This window comes from Benincasa hispida, chromosome 5 (assembly GCF_009727055.1).
Source record: "Benincasa hispida cultivar B227 chromosome 5, ASM972705v1, whole genome shotgun sequence".
NCBI lineage: Eukaryota > Viridiplantae > Streptophyta > Magnoliopsida > Cucurbitales > Cucurbitaceae > Benincasa > Benincasa hispida.
Window position 1 is genome coordinate 16,266,351 of NC_052353.1, and position 22,369 is coordinate 16,288,719.

A 22,369-nucleotide genomic window follows, 5' to 3' on the forward strand; every position below is an offset into this window, starting at 1 on the left:
TGGCCAACTTTAAGACTCGGTCCCAAAACTCGCAACATACACACGACAAAAAGGCTAATGGTTGTGGGCTCGCCCCTCAAGGACCTTTTTGCACCCAACCCTAGGACTTATCTCGGGGCTCACCAAACAAACCATGGCAACGCTTCGGCACACTCTTACCTTGGCAATAGGGTTTTGCCCCACCCCACTGGGGCTTCAGCCTACTCAACGGCCATAACGCATATTCTCTGAGCAACACGTAATGGTGCACCTCTCTAGGTAAGGCTCGCAAGCCTACCACGAAATTGTCTCATCGTGACACCTACCCACACAATTGAAAGTCTGAAAGCGAGAACACAACCCTCTTCTTGTTGGCCCTACCCTTTAGGCAAATAACTAGCCACCTCATGTGGCGACGTTACGAAGATGCTTTTCTTTCTCTTGATGCAGCTTATTCTCTTTCTCTAAACTACCAGACTGTTGGTCATCTCCAACACACACTGGCCCCAAGAACTATAAAGCCACCCCACTTAGGCATGTGGAATAACATAAGGGACACACTTGCTCCATATAAAGGGAGAATTCTCATGAGACAACAACCCATTCTTGCGAGTTGCTTCCCAAGCACTTCGCTCTACTAGCCATGATGTTCGTCCATACAGATTCTTGATGCACAAAAACACTTGACCGATGTTTGGAGCTAAGTAGGTGTCGTTAGTTCTACCTAACTTAAAACAAATAATATTTGTAAAGCTCGAACAACAACCTACACTAACTCGTAGTTAAAGTGGAAGTAAGAGGTCGATCCATAGAGAAATGTTATTTAATCTTTCCTTAACCAAGTTTAACTATGAAAACTATAAAATGTGGGTTTTTATTAAGACAAGAAACATGCTAAAAATCAAAAAACAAAGGATAGTTGTAACCAAACTTAGAACAAACTTGCTTCTAATACAAGTTAGACGTTCAATGCAATTCTTATCATTGAATTCTGAAAATTTAATTCACAATTGAATTAAGTTCGTAAATACTTACTTAAGTAGATTAAATAAGTCTCTACAAAGGCGAACAACTAGTATAACCTAGTCAAGAAAGTGTCCTAATCAACAGTTAAGTAGGATAGCCCTAACCCTAATCAATCTACATGCTTCTACCTCTATTGGGTTCGATAGCAGCCATATAGAAGAGAAAACACACGCATTAAGTTCTAGGATTCAATTGAACCGATTAATTGTTAAGATAGCTTATTCAATTAACTGAATTTTCTTCAAATCTAGTAATTAGTGCATCCTAGGATAGCCATTAAACATACAATTACTATTGCCTCTTGTAGATCTTGGCTAGACATTCTATCGAACACATTAAAAGCAATGCATTCAATCATGAGTGTGACAAAACCAAGCATCTAGACTAAACATGTTCAAGATATAGATCATTCAACATGCTTCAAGAATTAAAAATGGATTCAAGAATGCTAAAATCATCTTGCAAATGATAAAGACAAGTAGAAAATTCAAAAGAATTTTCAAGAACTCTTAGAATAGAAACAAGATTCAATACTTCACAAATCCATAGACAAATTCATGAAGAATTACAAGTTATTGATTACAATTCAAATAGAAATCAAAATCTAAACTCAGTACGAAACAAAATTGCCATAGAGACTAATTGATACAAAGAAAAATTTCAGCCTCCATTGAGTGCTTCCTCCATCAGCAAAAATGAAAAAAAAACTATTTATACTTGTAGGGTTGTGTCGCAATGCTAAGGCTCATGTTTCAATGCTAAATTGAAAAAATCCAAGAAACATTGCACTTGAGACGTAACGCTGGCCTTGACGCTACATTGCGTGAGGCGCACACATGCAAACAATCGCGTCAAAATCTGGAGTGTTATAACGCTGCACTGTTTTGCAGCAAAAGTGAGCTTTTTGTCTTCAAGCATTGCTTGACACTTTTCCTAGGGACATGGTGTTGAAGCTCGATGGCATTTTGTTAAATTATCTTATTCTCTTCAATTTTGCTTACTTTCTTGGTTATTATTATTTTTTTTTTATCTTGTTGGCCTAATTTTCTCGGAATGACTCCTAATCGCCTTGGGGACTGTTTTAACTACAAAATGAGCATTAAAAGCAAATAATCAACACAATTTTTGGGGAATTAACATAGAAAATATATGTCTTTTAAGGACCCAACAACCGAAGCATGTCTCCCTGACCCTCAGTTCTTCTGCTTGCAACCATTAGCACTATTCCTCTGGTGGTAATGGTTCTTTCAAAGGAACCCTACCTAGTACACCTTCCACTTCTTCTTGCCAATAAAACGCCCATATTCTTGGCAAATGAGCTTGGTTCTTACTTCCTGACAGGACAGATTTCCCTCAATGAAGAAATCTGGCTTCAACCCACACACTATCTCTAATAATGACTCACATCTGCCCTACCAAACTGGCACTCTTTACTCAACTATGAATTTTTCAATTCACCCTCGAGTTTCTTTCTCTATGTCTTGTCCAACTCCACTAAAAAAGAGTGGCTCTAATAACAACTATCATGGTCATACTTCTCCAACCGTGCGGCACCATGATTCACCCATGATCATGGTCAGCCTTAAGGGATGCTTGTAAGGATACAAATGGAGTGTTATACTGTGTTATGTTTTGTATCGCTTATACACATTACTGATGGATGAATGTGATACATACAAGCTCATGTTTCCATAAACTTGATGAATAAATTTTATAATATTTATCTTTATCCAACTGTAACTCAGGGCTTGTGACTAAAATGAATGATGTGCTATATGCATTCAAGTGATTTGCGATAAAGACATTTTATGCGATACTACGTTCTAAGTGTATGCGTTGATAGTGATATACTCATAGTATGTGATGAAGTAGTGCGTGTCACAAGTTTTCTTGCAGTGAAACCAAGTATAATTCCAACGCAGATTTCTCATAATGATCCGAGGTCGAATACGGGGATTGTTGTCATTAAATGCGATACTTATGTGATACATGCGACCAATTTTAGTAATGAATAAAGAATTTTGGTTTGTACAGAAATGTAAATTGCATTGAAGTAAAAATGTGTTGATAAAGTAAAATGCGTTGTAAAGTAAAAATGCGTTGATAAAGTAGATTCCTAAACTACTATGATACATGATACATGATACGTGATGCGTTGATGGCAAGTCTTATGGATGAAGCAGAAAGAGAAAGAGTAAAAAGTAAAAATATTGCAAGTTCGTCAATCGCGTTAAGGACGTAACTAAGGTTTCACTTTCCCTTGGCTTACACCTCTCGGTGATCGGTCGCATTCCCATATGTCTATGGTGAAACAGAGATGAACCTGATGAACGCAAGGTTGTTTCCATCTCTGGAAATACTTCTTACTTTAGTTAACGCATTCTTCCAACCTTCTCTCGATAGGCGAAATAACATCTTCACTTCTGCTCTCGCAGATGAAGATGCCGTCGAGCATGCTTTAGCTAAACTTAATTGATTCCTTGACACAGATTAACTCACTCACTTAATTCTTGCTATTTACCCTTGGGATTTGAATACATCATGGAGAAAATGGATGATAAATGTATGGAAAGAGATCGAGATGATAATGATGACGATGATAACATTTAATTCTAAAATTAAGCATTTGATACATGTTTATGAATGAGAGATTAAAGAAGATGAACACAGAAGATGAATTAGATAATAGAAACAAATACGGAAAGAGTGTCAATGTCTTAACACAGATCCCGATCGGAGACTTATGCTTGCTGGCGTATGGATGTGGTGGAGAGGAAAGCTTCCCTCTCAGGCTTTCTTTCCCGATAGAATTGATCTTTTGCATAGAGCTTCAGCTTCGGGAATCGAAAGAATTCTTTGCTCGGAGACTCACCTCTTGGCCTTGTCTCGTCATTCTCCCAGATTTACTATGTAAGTCGATTCAGACCAGCCTCTCTCTCCTTTCAGTATATCTCTGTATGTATATATCTCAGAATCTATATCTGTATATGTATCATGGAGTTTAAGGAAGCTATTTATAGGCAAGACCTTGGCTCTTTGAATTTGTGGTCCCCACTGTCTAATTATGGTAGTTCCTGCAATGGCGGAATGGAAAATTCCTTTTTGTTTCACGATCAATCCTTCAGAATTGCACAACTAAAAGCTGTACAATTGTCAGAATCGCCCGCGAATGCATTGCTCTTCACATCTTCGATCTATCACCGCATGCAGTGTTGTTTTTTATTACCACATGTGTTGAAATGCATTGATTGCTAAAGCTCTTGATCGATTATCGCATGCGTCGTCATTGCGTTAATCATCTCTTCGTTCTTGATTGATGGGCGCATGCGATGTAGATGCGTTGTACATTTTGTCTTCGAGCCATTAACGCATGTGGTGACCTATTTCCTACAAAACAGAGACTGAACTATTCTATTTCGCCATCGCAATGGTGTTAGTGGGTGTGTTTACGACATTTCATAATTTTCGTATTTCTTAGTCAATTCTTATACTATTGACACAACTTTCCTTTCTTTTTGCCGCAATGTCTAAATAAAACAGCATAAATAACTTGTATTTCTACAAGTTAGTTATCAATGCTCAAGTCTAAATTCCCTTTTTTCTCGACTCTTTGAAACTTTGTTAGACCTTAGGCGAGGTTATTCTATCCTCAACCGAGTAGAACTCATGCGAAATTGAACTTTATTCAGCCATACACATTGCCCCTACGTGTATTTTCCCTGATGTGCGACTCTAGCGGACTTGCCTCTACTCTAGGCTAAGTCTTGAGGCTCGACCTTGCCCATATATGAGGCTAAGGTCATCACAATGCAATGTCGCATCTCTCTTCGTCATCTTGGTTTCCAACAACATGTCCATCATACTTCTACATCGCTTTGAAACTTCATCGGGATGAGTTTTGACCCTTCGTTGGGCCAAAACAGGCTTTACCGTGGCTTACTAGGTGATTCGAACACTTATCAAGGCTTTCTAAGACATAATAATGCCTTTCGGGCTCTATCGGCCTACTTTGGCGCGTACCAGACTTCTACCAAGCTAATGGTTGCCTATCAGGCTTTATCGAACCATTACAATGTTTATCAGGACAACTTATACAAGTATCGGGCCAACTGGGAACTATCGAGTCCCACTGATGCTTTAGGATGTCATCCCGAAGTGTCGGGATGTCATCAACTTTCTCTCTCCTATTCTCACTTACCGCAGGAATCTGAACGTAGTCCCACATTTAGTAGCATTAAACCCACAAACCAATAAACTAACATCTAAGGTTATCTTCTATAGCTTAAACATGTATGTAGAGACACATAGGTGGATCATGTTTAATTGATAACCTAAATGGTCTATAGTAGATGGATAAGGTTGGATACCTTATCCTGGTGACACTACGAGTATGACCCGCTTTATAGATGTTACAATTGTTGTAAAGTGCTTCAAATGATATGATCCTGATAATTCATGTGAAGACATGTGAGCAGGAGTATTTATACAACAGAGTTTGTATAAGATCAGACCACGAAATGACTAGTCTCATTATATAACATTGTTCATAATAGAGACTTACATTTCACCAAGATGACCATATGTGACATGACCTGAATCTTGAGTGAGTAGTAAACTCCTTCTGCCAATGAGGGTCGTCCTTTGATTTTTATGGGTGAGAGTTGCTAGATCGATGACTCAATAAAACCTACCATTTTAGGGATTCGTCTGATTAAAGAGCTGGGAACATAGCTATACAAGAGGGAATTCACTCCTTCTCCAAGGTCGGGGTAAGTAGATAATTTCTCTCTTAAGAGCTGATTCTAGGGCTTGAATAATGTGGCCCCACACACTTTCCTGGCTTGAGAGGGGTTTGGTCATAGTTGGATTATGATTTATTGTTCATTAGACGAATAAATGATACTTAAGAAGTTAGATAAACTACAAGGGAAAAACAGTAATTTTGGCCTAGCTATACTTACGAACAGTTTGTGAAAGATCATCAAATTGTTGACTGGTTATATCCAATGGACACAAAAATATATCTATAATGCGAAGAGTGTTAACTGTCGTTCTTTAGTGGAGTTCCCGACAATTAATGGATGTTGAATAATATAATTAAAGAAGTTTAATTAACTATTCAAGTGTCATTGGAGTTTGAAGCTACAAGTCCATGAGGTCCCCTCTGTAGACCAATGAGGATTAAATGAGAATCAATTTTGGATTAATTTGAAATTTTCAAATTAATTGAGGGAATTAATTATATATGATATAATTGCTATAATGTATTTGATACATTATAATATAATGTTTATTTGAGAGGAAATAAATATTTGAACATGATTCAAATATTAATTATGTGAATTTGATTCATACAATTAAATTTAATATAAATGAGAGTTATATTAAATATCGTTGATGAGGGAATTAAAACTGTAGGTTATATTGTATGTGATACAATATTAAACCATAGGTTATATGTTACATATGACATAATATATATTAAAATTAAATTTATTTTTTATTTTAATATTTGAAATTAAGTGAGGGAAATAACTTCCCTCCCATATTCTCTCTCAACCCACGTATTGTATGGGTGGTTGGATGAGGGAGATTTTCTTCTTCTTCGTTTTGGTAGAGGGAGTATTACAGAAAGGTTCTAAAATCTTAGTCTTCCTAATCTTCTCTCCTTTCATCTCTAATTCTCATTCCCTCTTCGAAATCACAGAGCCCACAAAATTCCTGGATTCTCATCCCAGAGATTACAAAGTAAACCAAGTAGTGGTGGCCATTTAGGGTCTTGAGCACGTTGCAGTTCATGACAATTTTGGAGAAAAGGATTCATAGGAAGAAGATTTGATCTACAAGGGTTAGTTTTCCTTCTCCTTCTCCTTATTCTCTTTTCTCTTATTTTATAGCATGCTGTAACTTTTATTTTCAGATGCATAATGGTTTTGTATATTTTCTGTAAAATTGGAAATTTTGTAAAACTTGGGATTTGGGTCCGATCCCCGTTTCCGCTCAAAGACCTTCATCAATTCCTTCACCTACAGATTAGAAACTCCAATGAAATGAGACTAATTAATTAAACTAATCAACTTTCATTAACTGTGAATCACTTCACTAAAGACCCACAACTCTTTACTCGTCGATATATTTATTTGTCTATGGATATAACTAATCGATAGTAAGTCAACTCTTCACAAATTGCTTATAACTACAACTATGTCAAATTATCGTTTTACCCCTATAATTACATCTAACTCCTTAAGTACCATTGATCCCTCTAATGAACAAACAGTTTATAGCCCAACTATAAACTAACCTTTTTTGAGCCAATGAGAGAGTGAGACCTTATTGTTCAAGACACAGAATCGACTATTAAGGGAGTAATTTATCTACTTTTCCTAAAGATGGAAAGAAGTGAGTTCCATCTTGTGGAAATACGTTCCCAGCCCCCTACTCGGACAAATCCCCAAAACAGTAGGCTTATTGAGTTGGAAAAACTGGCCACTCTCACCCATACAGATCAAAGGATTGCTCTCATAGGCTGGAGTTCACAACTCACTCAGGAATAAGACGAAGTCACCTATAGTCATCTTAGTGAAATGTTAGTCTCTTCAAATAATGACGTTATAAAGAGAAATCAATCATTTCACAGTTCGGTCTTATACAAACTCTTTATAGGATACCCCCACTCACATGTCTCCACATGAATGGTACGAATCAAATTGTTTGTAATGCTTATAAAGTGGGTCGTTACCACAGTATCACCAAGATAAGGTACCTAAACTTATCCATATACTGCAGACATTTTAAGTTATTACTTGAACACGATCCACTTGTATGTCTATTACATACAGTTCAAGCTACTTTGAATAACCTTGCAATCTAAATGTCGAATAAAATACTTCTTATTTTATTAAATAGATAATTTATATTTACAAATTAAAACTACAAGATCCACGAGATTGAAGACACTAAATCAAATAGCTACACCCTAAAGTGATTGTTATATAAATATTTGCACCACAAAGTTGTGTCACCAACTCGATTTTTATATAAAGATTTTTAGCCTCTTAGGGTTAGAAAAAAAATTTTAGCCTCTTCGGGTTAGAAGTTCTGATTGCAACCGATTTTCTACATTTTTTAAAAAATTTTCACCACAAAATCGTGTCACCAGCTTAATTTTTTTATAAAGATTTTTAGCTGCCTAAGGTTAGAAGTTCCGATTACAACCGGTTTTCTACACTTCTCTCTTTTTTTTCTTCTGCTGAGCATGAATGTATCTGTTGGGCTTGAGAAGGAAAAATGGGCTGAATATACACACTGCACATAATCTTTTTTGGGCTTAATAAAACTCAGGCCCTATTCTGAATACCGCTTACCACCTTTGATAATCACACAAACACAAAATAATGTACTAAAAGCACAATCCGTTTGATAATCTCCACCCTACACCTTGATGGCTGAGATTAGAGAAGGGCATTGTTGTTGATTGTAGAACTCTAATGTCTATTCTTATCTTTTCTTTGTTGCAGAGAAAATAGAGAGAAAAGAAAAGAGAGAACCGGAGGGAAATGCTATCGGAAATTGCCTGGACGATGAGGCTGCAATCGTCTAGCCGATTGGAGGTAAAGCAGGAAGTCGTCTAGACGATGAAGGCTTTACTGAAGATCGTCTAGACAATGGGGTTCAAGACGACGACGGTCTACATGATAAGAGTGCCGAGGTAAATGATCGATGGTTAAAAGCTTCACGATCGTTGGTTAAATGCTACACGATCGATAGCTCAAAGGAATATGATAGAACAAGACAATCGGAGAAGAACATGAACACGATGGTTTACGTGGTTCGGCCAAGGATAGCCTACGTCCACAGAGAAGCTAGCGGGAGTTTTTATTAGGGAATATTACAAGATCACTACAAGATAAATCTCAAGCATTCTTGCACACTCTGTACAATATTTCTCTCTTACTCTTACAATTAGTTACAAAGTGTATATAAAGGTAGCTTGAATGTAATAGATTTGTAACAACTTTGAAGTTTTTTTCACCTTTTTGTATTAACAATCTCCACCTTGAAATAAACTTCAAGTTTTCTTTAGATTCTCTGATCTGACTGTCTTCTTCTTTAACTTTTGTCTCTCAGCTCAAACCCTATAATATCAAGGCACTTCTGAAGTTTGAGCTGAGTGACTGTCTTTGTCAACATGTCGGAGGCATTCTCTGAGGTATGTACTTTCAGAACTTCAATCTGTTTTGCTTCTATCTGCTCTCGAATGAAATGTATTTAACATCAATATGTTTAGTTCTGTTATGGTATTGAGGATGCTTAGATAAATGTATGGTGCTCTGATTGTCACAAAATATCTTCACTGTATTCTGTTTGATTCTGAAGTCACATAGGAGACCCTTTAGCCATAGGCCTTCCATTACTTCCTCTGAAAGGGCAATAAACTCTGCTTCAGTAGTAGAAAGGGCTACTACTGATTGTAAAGTAGCCTTCTAGCTTAGGACACACCTTCCATATAGGAAGATATACCCTGATAATGATCTTCTCTTGTCTAGATCTCCGGCATAATCTGAGTCAACATACCCAATCAGCTCCGGTTCACTGTCTGGAAGCTGTTGGTACATAAGTTTAGCATTAGAAGTACCCTTAAGATACCTCATTATCCATTTTGTTGCCTCCTAGTGCCTCTTACCCGGATTATTCATATATCAACTCACCAGGCTAGTAGCATAGGCAATGTCAGGTCTTCTAGACACCATTAGATAAATTAAGCTTCCCGCAACTTGGGAATAGGGGACTGTTGACATTATCTTCTGATGATCAATATTTGATTCTTTGGGTGAATTCTCTGTTGAGAGTTTGAAATAGTTAGCTATAAGAGTAGATACTTATTTGGCCTTTTTCATTTGATACTTCTTTAACAATTTATTGCAATATTGTAACTGATCAATGCTTAAAATACTAGTTTTTTTTTTTTTTTCTAATAATGTCAATGCCTAGTATTCTTGTTGCATTACTCATGTCTTTCATTTCGAACTCTGACTTGAGTAAATCTTTTACTTTATTAACTCTTTCATAGTTTCTCCTGATAAAAGCATGTCATCCACATATAGTAACAAGTAGATAGGATGAGTGTAAGAATCTATGTTTATGTAAACACAACTATCATAGGATCTTTTATAAAAGCCATTATTTTGTACAAAATCACTAAACCTTTTGTTCCAGCATCTAGGGGACTGTTTGAGGCCGTAGATAGACCTTTTAAGTAGGCATACATAGTCTTCTTTCCTTCTGACCTTATACCCCTTAGGTTGGCTCATATAGATAACTTCCTCTAGGAAGCCAAGTAGAAAAGCTGTTTTAACATCTAGTTACTCCAGCTTTAGGTTATTTTGAGCCACAATAGACAACAACAATCTGATAGAAGTCTGGTTGACCACTGGAGAAAAAATCTCATTGAAGTCAACACTCGGCCTCTGTGTAAAACCTTTAGCTACAAACCTAGCTTTATATCTAGGTCCTTGATTATTAGGGAAACCCTCCTTCAACTTGTACACCCGTTTTGATGCAACTGGCTTGCATCCTTTTGGCAAAGGGGTCAACTCCCAAGTGTTGTTTCTCACTAGTGAATCAATCTTTTCATTCATTGCTTCTATCCACATCTTAGCTTTAGGACAACTCACTGCTTCTTCAAAAGGTTGAGGGTTCTAAATCATTAGATAAATCAAAAGCATTCAAAGCTAAGTAGTCTTCATACCTTGAAGGTGGCACAATGGTTCTTCTCTGCCAATCTCTAACTAGGTTGTACCCTCTCAAATCTGGTTCTTCTTGCTCGGGATCAGTAGTGACATCTTCTACTTCTTCTTCTAGATGAGGTAGTTGATCAAAAAATGATTCAGAGCTTGAAGGATCAGAAGTAGGGACTAGAACTTGCTCCACCTCAATTTTATCATTCTTCATTTGAGGTGCTGAAACATTAGGATTAGATCTTTGCATATATATTTCATCTTCTCTAAAAACAACATCTTTGCTGGTGATACATCTCTTCTCAGTAGGGTGCCACATTCTAAAGCCCTTAACATCTTATGTGAAGCCCAAAAACATACACTTCACAGCTCTCGCATCCAATTTCCCTTTACTCTGATGAACAAAACAAGGGCAACCAAACACCCTTAGGTTATTCAGGTTAGAAGGTTGTTTGGTCCACCATTCTTCAGGGGTTAGAAGGTTAAGAGATGCGTGAGGGCATCTGTTCAGTGTATAGATAGTGTATGAGGTTGCTTCTGCCCAAAATTTTTCAGGAAGTATTGCATCAGACAATAGGCTTCTTACTCTCTCCATTATTGTTCTGTTCAATCTCTCTGCCACCCCATTTTGCCGAGGTGTATACCTAACTGTCTTGTGTCTAGGTATACCATGTTGTCTATAAAAAACATTAAACTCTTTTGCATAGTACTCAAGCCCATTTTTAGTTCTTAGACACTTAATTTGACAATTAGACAATTTTTCAACCATGATCTTCCATTCTTTGAACTTTTCAAAAACTAAATCCTTAGATTTAAGGAAATAGATCCAACTTTTTCTAGAATAGTCATCAACAAAGGTTAAGAAATACCTGGCTCCACTTAAGGACTGAAAAGGTGAAAGACCCCATTAGTCCGAATGCACATAGTCAAGGATGGCCTTGGTTGTGTGTTGAGTCTTCACAAAACTCTGCCTAGTAGCCTTCCCTTCACACAATGTTTACAAAAGGATAGGCTCTGATGAACTCCCTTAGGTAGAATTCCTTGGTTGGCAAGAGCTTGTAGACCTTTGGCACTAATGTGTGAGAGTCTTTTGTGCCAAAGATCTCCTTCAGTAGGCTGCTTCTGAGTCACAATAAAAGCTAAGTGAACTTTATGAACTCCTTGAATAACATACACTCCATTAATCTTCACCCCTCTATGGATAGGCTTACTGTTCTTCAAGACTTCACATTAACCTTTCTTGCCTCTATATTCACAACCAATAGAATCAAGCATGCCTAGTGAAATTAGATTTCTTTTCAGCTTAGCCACATGTCTGACATTCCTCAATAGCTTGATTATTCCATCTTCAAGTTTTAGTGAGAATGAGCCAATCTCAACCACTGGACATGAGTTATTGTTTCCCATTTAGACAGATCCTCCATCCAACTCTCTGCAGTTACTAAACCAGTCTTTATGAGGTGTCATGTGGAAAGAACACCCTGAATCTAGAACACAATCTAGGTTCTTATTAGCTTCTTCTTCTGCCTTACAATTAGAGGTAGCCAAAGCATCTGAATAGAAGTAAAAGTCCTCACAAACTGAGGCTTCACCTGACTGATTACGTTGGACTTTCGGTTGTGTGTCTGATTGCTTGTTTTTCTGCTAATTCTTCCACTTCAAAGTTCTGCAATCCTTGATTAGATGTCCAAGTTTTTTACAATATTTACATTTAACATTGGACTTTTCTTTTCCTTCTTCAGTTGAGCTTTGTTTTCCTTTTTCCTTATTGTTTTGTTTTGGCTTGTCCTTTACAAATAAGCCCTCTACACTAGGTTTGTCTTCCTTGCTAATTATAAGCTCAATTTCTCTGATTTTGAGAGCAGAAATAATGATGTTAGTAGTTAGGGAATTTCTCTCATATTTTAGGGCAGTCTTCACATCTTTATAGGAATCCGACAATGAGTTGAGAAGCACAAAAGCTTCATTATCTACCCTAGTCTCTTCTCCTTGAGTCTTGAATTCAATTGTTATCCTCTTGAAATCATCTAGATTCTCTGTTAAGGATTTAGAAGCACTCATCTTGAAGGTAAAGAACCTTTCCCTTAGGAAAAATTTGTTGGGCAGATTTTTAGTCTTATATAGCTCATTCAATTTGCTCCACATCTTAAGAGTTCTCTTAATCGATCACTTGTCTTAGGACACTATCAGACAAGTTTAAAACCAGTGTTCCATGAGCAATTAGCTCCATGTTTTCTTTTTCTTCTTTTGTTGCAGTGCTTGGCAGCTTGGCTAGATCCTCTAGGGCCTTATGTGCCCTTTGTTATCCCAAGATAGCCTTGATTTTGGCTTTCCACAAACCAAAATCGCCTCTCCCATAAAATTTTTCAATGTCATACCTTGCTATTGCCATATCTGTTTCAAATTTTAACTGAAAAGCTCCAAGATTTTGCTTCTTTAGAATCTTGACTAATCTTGAAGCTTTCTTGCAAGCTCTGATACCACTTGTTGGGCTTGAGAAGGAAAAATGGGTTGAATATACACACTACACTTGATCGTTTTTTGACATAATAAAACTCAGACCCTATTCTGAATACCGGATACCACCTTTGATAATCACACAAACACAAAACAATGTGCTAAAAGCACAATCCGTGTGATGAGAAATCTCCACCCTACACCTTGATGGCTGAGATTAGAGAAGAGCACTGCTGTTGATTGTAGAACTCTAATGTCTATTCTTTTCTTTTCTTTTTTGCAGAGAAAATAGAGAAAAAAGAAAAGAGAGAACCAGAGGGAAATGCTGTAGGAAATCGCCTAGACAATGAGGCTGCAATCTTCTAGCGGATTGGTGGTAAAGCAGGAAGTCGTCTAGACGATAAGGGAAGAGTCGTCTAGACGATGAAGGCTTTACTGAAGATCGTCTAGACGATGGGGTTCAAGACGACAACAGTCTACACGATAGGAGTGTCGATGTAAATGATCGATGGCTAAAAACTACACGATCGTTGGCTAAATGCTACACGATCAATGGCTCAAAGGTACACAATAGAACAAGATGATCGGAGAAGAAGATGAACACGATGGTTTACGTGGTTCGGCCAAGGATAGCCTACCTCCACGGAAAAGCTGACGGGAGTTTTTATCAGAGAATATTACAAGATCACTACAAGATAAGTCTCAAGCTTTCTTGCACACTCTGTACAATATTTCTCTCTTATTCTTACAATTAGTTACGAAGTGTATATAAAAGTAGCTTTAATGTAACAGATTTGTAACAACTTTGAAGTTGTTTTCATCTTTCTGTATTAACAATATCTATATCCTACCTCACTAGTCTCCATGAAGTCGATTTATTTATATTTGTTGATTTCAATTCTGATTTAACATAATTATCATGATTGTCAATTGTATGATTACCAAATGTAATTATATGTCAATTTGCAAGACACAATAGATTAGATTAACCTGTAAATAACGATAAACATTGCTGATTAAATTTAACGAATATTTAACTAAACACTTGCAAATTGAATACTCAACTTAACATTGTCTTAGATCTTAATGTGATTTAGACGATTTAAATTCACATGCTTTTTATCAACTATTGAGTGCAAACAAATACAATTGGAAAAAGTCGTTGAACGAATAAACTTAATAGAAAAATTCCAGAATAACCTAAGCTAGATCTTTTTCATTGATTATCACAACTTTCCAATCACTCTCTTCCTTTTATGCCTTTAAATTTACTTACAATTAATCTCAATTCCCAGTTACCACGGACTGTGTTTAATAGAGACATTCAACAGGTTCGAACTATAGAAACAATTAATCGAAATTAGGACAAAATTCCATCACTACAAGAAATAACATATACGATAGCTAACGAAAAAAGCTATAATAGACTTTTTATAGCCTTTTTCGAAAGTCCTGACAGTCCGTGTTATTAAAAGTCTGAGACTTTTTATAGCGTTTTTCTAAAGCTATAATGGATGTTCTTATAAAATATGAAGATACAGCTTATATACGATGCTATAAAAATATATGATAGCACTTTTTATTAAAGCTATAATATGTTTATATAGCTAAAATAATGTGCTATCTTTAACAAATAATAGCCTTTTTCCAATGCTATAGTATAGTATTTATAGTTGTAATTGTATGCTATAGTAATGTTATTTAATCCTTTCCAATTATTATAATTATTATAATAACCTTTTAATAACATTTCATTTTTTTAATATAAATCTTTCTATAGCTTTAACTCATGGCTATAAAAGAGGTAATTTGTTTTTTTCAAAAATAATTTTTTAATTAATTAGATTTTGATTAATTTTAGCTCAAGTACTCAATTTTAGTTAAAATTTACGCACATAATATACTTCTTAACATAATAAATACTAATAACTTCCATTCATAATCTCTTAACATTACAAAATAAAATATTCGATAATTTTCTAGAATAAAGTGGTGTCTAAATGATACAAGCTAGATAAAGAATTTAGTAACCACACAAACAACATAAGTTAGCTCTCAAAATGCAAAGTGTTCAAAATTCACCAAGTGTTCAAAATATGTAGTTGAGCTATCATTGTTGGTTCTCTTTTCCTCTGGTAAGGCATCATTTCATTCACCTACGTAAATTTATAAAATCTATATCAATGTACGATTTTGTATACACCAACAATAGTGAATATTAAATTAATATAAAATATCTTTTAATAAATGTAGATAAATAAGCTTAGAAAATAGCATACCAATAATCACTTTATCAGATGACCATGCAACTGTACTGCCCAAAGCTTCTTCAATACATGTCATCTCAAATGAAGGCCTCCATAAATATGCATCGAGTTTCTTTGATACATCAACTCATACTCTAACTGCATGTGGACCAATAGGAATGTGATGAACAAGAGCAGCTAGATCATTAGAAAACCATCATCCTTCTGCAATAATCTCTCCTGAGTCATACCAATCTAATAACTTGAGATAAATCAAGAAGTCGAAGTCGAGTGCAAAAAGTCGAAAAATCGATCAAGAAGAGTCTGAGCGAGGAAACTAGATGTCGATCGAGGAAACTCTAAACGAGAACTCGATGGAGGTTGATCAAGGATAGTCTAAGCGAGGAGAACTCAATGTCGATTAAGAAGAATCTGAACGAGAAGAACTCGATCGAAGAGAACCCGATATCTAAGCACGGGGAGAACTCGAAGGTCTTGAGTGAGGAAAACTCGATAACTGAACGAAGAGAACTCGATTGAGAGTCTGAGCAAGAGAAATGGAGCCGAGACAACAGAGGCAGAAAGCTTGGACCGTGAAGTGCTTCAGAATCAAAGAAGATTAATAAATATGTAAATTTGGGAGAAAAACCAGAATAGTAGAGAAATGAAAAAAAAAAATTATATTTTAAACCCTAAATGACACTTTCTAAAATTAAATTTGAAGCTCGCGTCTTGCACCTTTTTCCTTTTTAATGAATTTTGATCTTCTACCTTTTTCCTCCTTTTTTTTAATAGCTGTTTTCGTAGCGAAATTGTTATGCATCCCACTTGACCTCCCATTCCAATGAATGGGGTATGCATCCTAAGAAGAGGAGTTTGAGCCAAATGATGCCAAAACTAACCAGTTTGGCTGAGGCAGAGCATGTTAAAGTGTTTCCCAACTCATTTGAGTTATGAGTCAAATTAATCTAGAATGATCTAGAATGCTCTAAAAATGATGACTTTGAACCAAGTTAACGACTCATATCGGCTAAATTATTCAACTACGACAATTTAGCACTTAATTATCTAATTATAATTTACTATTTGATAGACTTTTTTACTTCTTCCTTTTACCTTTTTATTACAAAAACCAAAGACGTACCAAAAGTTACCACGAAAAAACCATCTTCAAAACAAAGTACCGAATTAACATTTAAAAAAAAAAAAAAAAAGTAAAAAACAAAAAAAAACTTTCGACTTTGTGGCTGTGTCGTAAGAACATGCTGAAATCTGTGTGCAACTGCTTTAATTCGCTGAATCCTGAAGTATCCGAACGTCTGGCTCCGTCCCAGCATGCTCCTGCTGGCGCCGTCTCCCTTCCCCAACTGATGAAGAATCCACAAAACCCTCCACACCTTTTCAAATTCCAACAAATAAAATAACACAAATAAAACCAAAACCTCCATAAATCAACAGTTATAACCCTTAATTGGACACTCAATTTACCTTGTGAAATACCAAGGGATTGTTGCGACGGCGCTGATTGCTCTCCAGCTTTTCCCAGCCACGACCCCACCGTGTCTTTCACCATACCCACCACACTCCTCCCTGTCGCTGCCGTTGCACCCGCAACAGAGGATTTCTCCGTCGCTTCCTTATCCTCTTTCCCAAGCCGTCGTGTCAGCTCCTCCGACTCCGTCACCTCCCCTTTGGACAACAGGGACTGATGTCGTCCAAAAGCACTTTCTCCAACTTTGACTAACTCGTATTTCCTTCTGCTCAAAGCCTCTGAAATTACTTCTGACAGTGCTTTGTCTTCTTCCCCTGGCTTTAACTTCTCTGTCACTGTTAATGCTATCTTCTTTCCGTACTCTAATGGCGAAGACGAATTGTTGATAGTTTCCTCTGTTGTTTCCACATACCCAAGCTTTGATGCCACAAAATCCTTCGCTGCCACTGCTTTTTCACTCACTGCCGAACCAACGGCTGAGACTTTCTGCCCATAATTGGTTTGATCTTCTCCTCCTCGGTCTATTCTACTAGCTAAACTGGGTCGATTCGGTTCGTATTCATCGTTGACTTTCATTTTTGCAAATGAATCGAAAACTTGAGACTTCCCTGCTTCTTCACTCCCTGTTGCAGGCGGAATAATGAGAAAAAACGCTCAAAAAATTACAATATTTCGAAATGTGCCTCAACTTTTACCTTCTTTTTTAATATTGAAAAAATAGACAAATATTCATTTATACCCCCTTACCCTTAGTTGGATTGTTTCATAAATATATCTATTTAAATCCTAAATAAGATTTAAATTGATAGGATTACGGAACTAACCGAGATTTAAATTAAATGTTCAAAATTTAAATTAATTGTTAGTATAAATTGATATTGATTAAAAAAATTATAAATTGATACTATGATTATGAAACTTCAAGATTTAATTAAGATTTAAATTAAATGTTCAAAGTTTAAATTAATAATTATTTAAGTGTCGAAAGTTTAAATTATTATCAATTTGAATTGATTGTATAAATTGATATTGATTAAAAAATTATTGATACAATTATGAAACTTCGAGATTTAATCAAGATTTAAATTAAATGTTCAAAGTAAAAATTAATAATTATTTAAGTGTCGAAAGTTTAAATTATTATTAATTTGAACTCATAGTATAAATTGATATTGATTTTAAAAAAAATTAAATTAATAATTATCAATTTGTTATTTAAGTTAAATCAAGTGTCCAAAGTTTAAATTAATAATTATCAATTTGAATTGATAGTATAAATTGCTATTTGCTTAAAAAAAAATTATTAATTTAATAAATCTTAAATTAAATCTCTCTCTAATAAAAGTTGCCTGTTTTTACCTTCTGTACTTTTAAGAAATTTTAAATTAATATTATTTATTGAAAGAATAGATATTAAAATTAAATAAACTTCAAAATATAATGACATAAATAAACGTGACTCGAATTTTTAGGTTAAAGATGAATGTTTAAGTTAATCATAAAAGTCAAATTAATTTGTCCTATACATTCATCCTTTCTTTTTTAAGGATACATTCATCTAATTTTATACCAACCTCGATCTTCAAATTTTATTATGTTTTTAGAAAATTATTTATATTTATTTTTAAACTGATATATTTTGTAAGGTTATATGTATTATTTCTAAGATTAGTAGTAAATTTAATGGAAATTAAAAATAGGTCAAAATTCGCAACTGATGTTTATTTGATAAGCTGTAAAAGATAGGTTTCATTGGAAATTGAAAGACACTTGCTTTGAGAAGGCTTTAAAACATTAGAAAAATGTCTATATAATCTACACATAATTTCATGTTCTCTCTTTTTTTTTTGGGTTAAAAAAAAGTTGAAAAATTATTACCTCATGACAATTTTTAATTAAGTAGTTGTGTGTTAAAAGTTTAAAATAATAATGTGAAGAAAAATTTAATCTATGAATTAAATTACCTCTGTTAGCAGGGTCGTGAACTTTGACCTGGGAATTATGAGGAGTGTGAGGGCCATGAGGATCCTCCTCCAATTTCCATGGAGACAGAGACATGGTCGTGTTTGGGGCAACAGCGGAGTCCTCTACTTTATCCGCTCCTTTATTTGTTGTTGGATTATCAACGGATGTAAAGCCAGTGTCAAAAGCAGAGGGACGACTTGTCGTTTCTCTTGGACCTCGGGAAGGCTCATTGTGCATCCCTGTCGTCATTCCAATTCCGACATCTTGATGCTGCCCTTGTCCAGCTACCGCGCTCCTCATTGCAGCACCTTCATATACTGCCATTTCATTTGTATCAACTTCTTTTTTTTTTTTTTTTTCTAATTTTTCATGTATTCAAACAGATGTATTTACATTTTTCAGATGGGTGTTACATATTTGATTAGAAAAGTAAGAATTTAGTCTCGAATTGAATGAATTTAGTCCATATGAACTAAATTTTAGTTTGGAAACAAACTGAGGATGTATTTGTATTTAAATACAAGTGTTCAATTTAAAAAATGAATTATTTCAGAATAAAACAGTCCTAGATATTATCTAGGAAGAATCTTCTAATTTAAGCGATTTTTGTTTTATAATTATGAAATAGGGAGTATATACATGGAGCTCCCTGGATTTCAGGGTCTTCTATGACTTCATCATCCTCATCTTCATCATCCTCATCTTCATAGTCATGATGATCATGATCATGGCCATGGCCATGCTTTGTAATAGTGTCTTTAATCTTCTTAGCTTTTGCCTTCACTTTCTTCAGCACTGATTTCTTCTCATGAAGCTGCCCATCTTCTTCTTCTTTTCCTTCAACACCTACAAAGCTAAGTCCCTTATTTTCTTGTACACACAAACAAAATCTTTGAAGTTTCGTACATAATTTTTCTTAATCTAATAAATAAAGTAAATAAAAGGTGAGGCAAGCCTACACCAACCATACTCAAAAGACTTGTAGGGAAAAATGTATATATATATATATATATATACTATAATGTTTTGAATAATTTAAAAAAAGTTATCCATTACCTTTTTCATATAATTTTTAAAAAACATATATTACACAGCAAAATTAAATTAGTTTTCCAAAATTTATTTTTGTTTTTGAGAAGAAAATAGATCTAATTTTAAAAATCGAAATAAGATACGAAAGGGTTATGAAAGATAGTCTAAATTGTTAATTATTTAGGAAAAAAAAAGGTAAAAAGGTAAAAATCTGAAGAGCTGAACCCTCGGTAAAGAGTTGATAAGATTTGATGGTTTTTGTCTTGGGACACATATCCTTTCATGATGTTCGATAATCATATCCTAATTAATAAAAATAACCAAAACTATTAAGACTAAATTTGAATTACAAATATCAAGATTAAATTCTAATTATAAACTATATCTAAAATGAATAATAAACTATAATCAGACTAAATGCTAAATTTCTCTAAAGTTATACTAAAATTTAAATTTAGGAGTACATAAATAAAAATAAAATGGAGTAAAAAAAGAGACATACTTTGATGAAGGGCAAGGGGGTGATGCAGATGGTGATGAGGGGCGATTTGTGAGTCCATGATGAAAGGAAAATGGACGAAATTGGTGAGAGAGAGAGAGAGACTTGGAATGTTATAAGATAAGTATGAGACAAAAAGAAGAGTTTAGGATTGAATGATAATTATAGGAAACGAAGAGGGTTATTGGGCAGCTTTGCATGGATATGTGGCCCTTCAAGAAGAATACACGAAAATAACTACTTAAGGATAATGCACACGTATAATACAACGTGGCATTTCAGGATTTTTACCAACCCAAATACCTTCTTTTATTTTGGTGACAATATTCTCCATTTCAGTATTTAAAGTACTTTTTTTTTTTTTTTTTTTTTTTTCTCACCCTTTTTTGTAATGAATTTTGAATATAAAAATCATTTTTTAATTGATCCAGGAAACCTATCATTGAACTGATCGTAAAAAGTACTAAGATATCTAATGATGCCATAAAACTTTAATAAACAACATCAATTTATACTTTTAGGTTATCAATTTATATCCTTTATTATATGTTCCATCTCAAAATACATTTGTGGGATTTTATAATTGGATCAATTAAGTTTACTATACTTTCATAGGTAATTCTTGCGTCATTTTTACACCAGGAAGATTTGCAAGTGAAATGTTAAGTTATGATATAGTGATTGAATTCGAGTTATTGTCTACCAGATTGAACCATTAATTTAATTAATTCTACTATTGTTAAGGGGAGGCAATAATTGGAGAATATTGAAAGAAAAAAAAAACAAAATTATTTAAGTGATGGAGCTTTTTATTGAAGAGAGAAAGAATAAAATATGGACACTAATACTCAATCTTCTATTGATTTCTTTTTCAACATTGTATTGGCAAAGATTACAATACCACTATATATAATGTGTCTCCCTAAATTTCTTCAATAAATCACTAATAAAAGCAAATGAAAGAGATTACAATAATTAAGACAGAATTTCAAAAGTTACAGTAATTCTTGACCCTTTATTACTTAAACTGTCATAACTTTTCATAGAAAACATCAGAAAGTACACATTCGGGGCATCAAAATTTATAGGTCACAAATTTAATTCGGACATCATTTGACCTTCCAAATGCCTGCTAAAAACTACCCAAAAACCCGACAATTTGAGTTGAATGTTCCACAAATATTTTAAAAATTTTAATGCAATGAAATACCAATTGACCAATTAAATAACTCAAATTTACCATGCAATCAAATCATAAGTACTCAAAAAGGTAAAAGTATTTAAAAGGCTCGCTCGAGCACAATTGATTCTTATACGTAGAGTTAGAACCCAGCTAACGACCTTTAAATAAAACTAGTAAAACTAGGAAAATTTTTATCCAAATCTCGAAATCGGCCTCAAAACTCTGATGGGTAAAATTTTTTGTTCCCCCCTCCTCCCATTTCAACGAAATTTTGAGAAATTTTTTTATTTTGTTTTCTCATTTCAACGAAATTTCAAGAAAATTTTCGATTTTTTTAAATTAGCTAAGTTAGCTCAGTTCAATTTTTTCAGCTTTATAGTTATGATTATACACACAATTGTATAGTTTCACTTGTCGAAGGACGAAGCTTTTTCAATGTGCTACTTTTTTTAATTTCCAACTTTTCTCATTTTTCAACTTTATTTACAATTTGAAACTTTTATTTTCAAAGAAATTGAATTTTAAAAAATCACAAAAAGTGATTATATTTATTTTTAAGCTCATTCGAACTTTTTCTATTAAATTTTTATATAATTTCACCTCAAAATTGAATTTATGTGAGTTTTTTCTTTTACCATCCAAAACTTTCATTTTCACACTATGTCACATCAATGATTTTTCCATTTCTCTTTTTCAAATTTTTTTCTCTCGTATTGATATTTACACAGATATTTACAATATATATCTTAC

At 34.5% G+C, this 22,369-nt stretch overlaps 1 protein-coding gene across 2 annotated transcripts; it reads right to left on the reverse strand.

The window, feature by feature from the left end:
* Nucleotides 1-15,198: 15,198 nt before the first annotated feature.
* Nucleotides 15,199-20,561, reverse strand: LOC120078333 (low-temperature-induced 65 kDa protein). Of its 2 annotated transcripts, none has more exons than XM_039032574.1 (6): nt 20,440-20,561; nt 19,545-19,751; nt 18,905-19,213; nt 16,937-17,563; nt 15,482-16,845; nt 15,199-15,358 (listed from the first exon to the last, which is right to left on the reverse strand). In XM_039032574.1, the coding sequence occupies exons 1-5, from the start codon at nt 20,495-20,497 to the stop codon at nt 16,736-16,738; spliced, it is 1,311 nt and encodes a 436-aa protein (XP_038888502.1). In that variant the 5' UTR covers nt 20,498-20,561; the 3' UTR covers nt 15,199-15,358; nt 15,482-16,735. The 2 variants fall into 2 exon arrangements, with proteins under 2 accessions (XP_038888502.1, XP_038888501.1); XM_039032573.1 differs by having other exon boundaries at nt 18,905-19,222.
* Nucleotides 20,562-22,369: the final 1,808 nt, after the last annotated feature.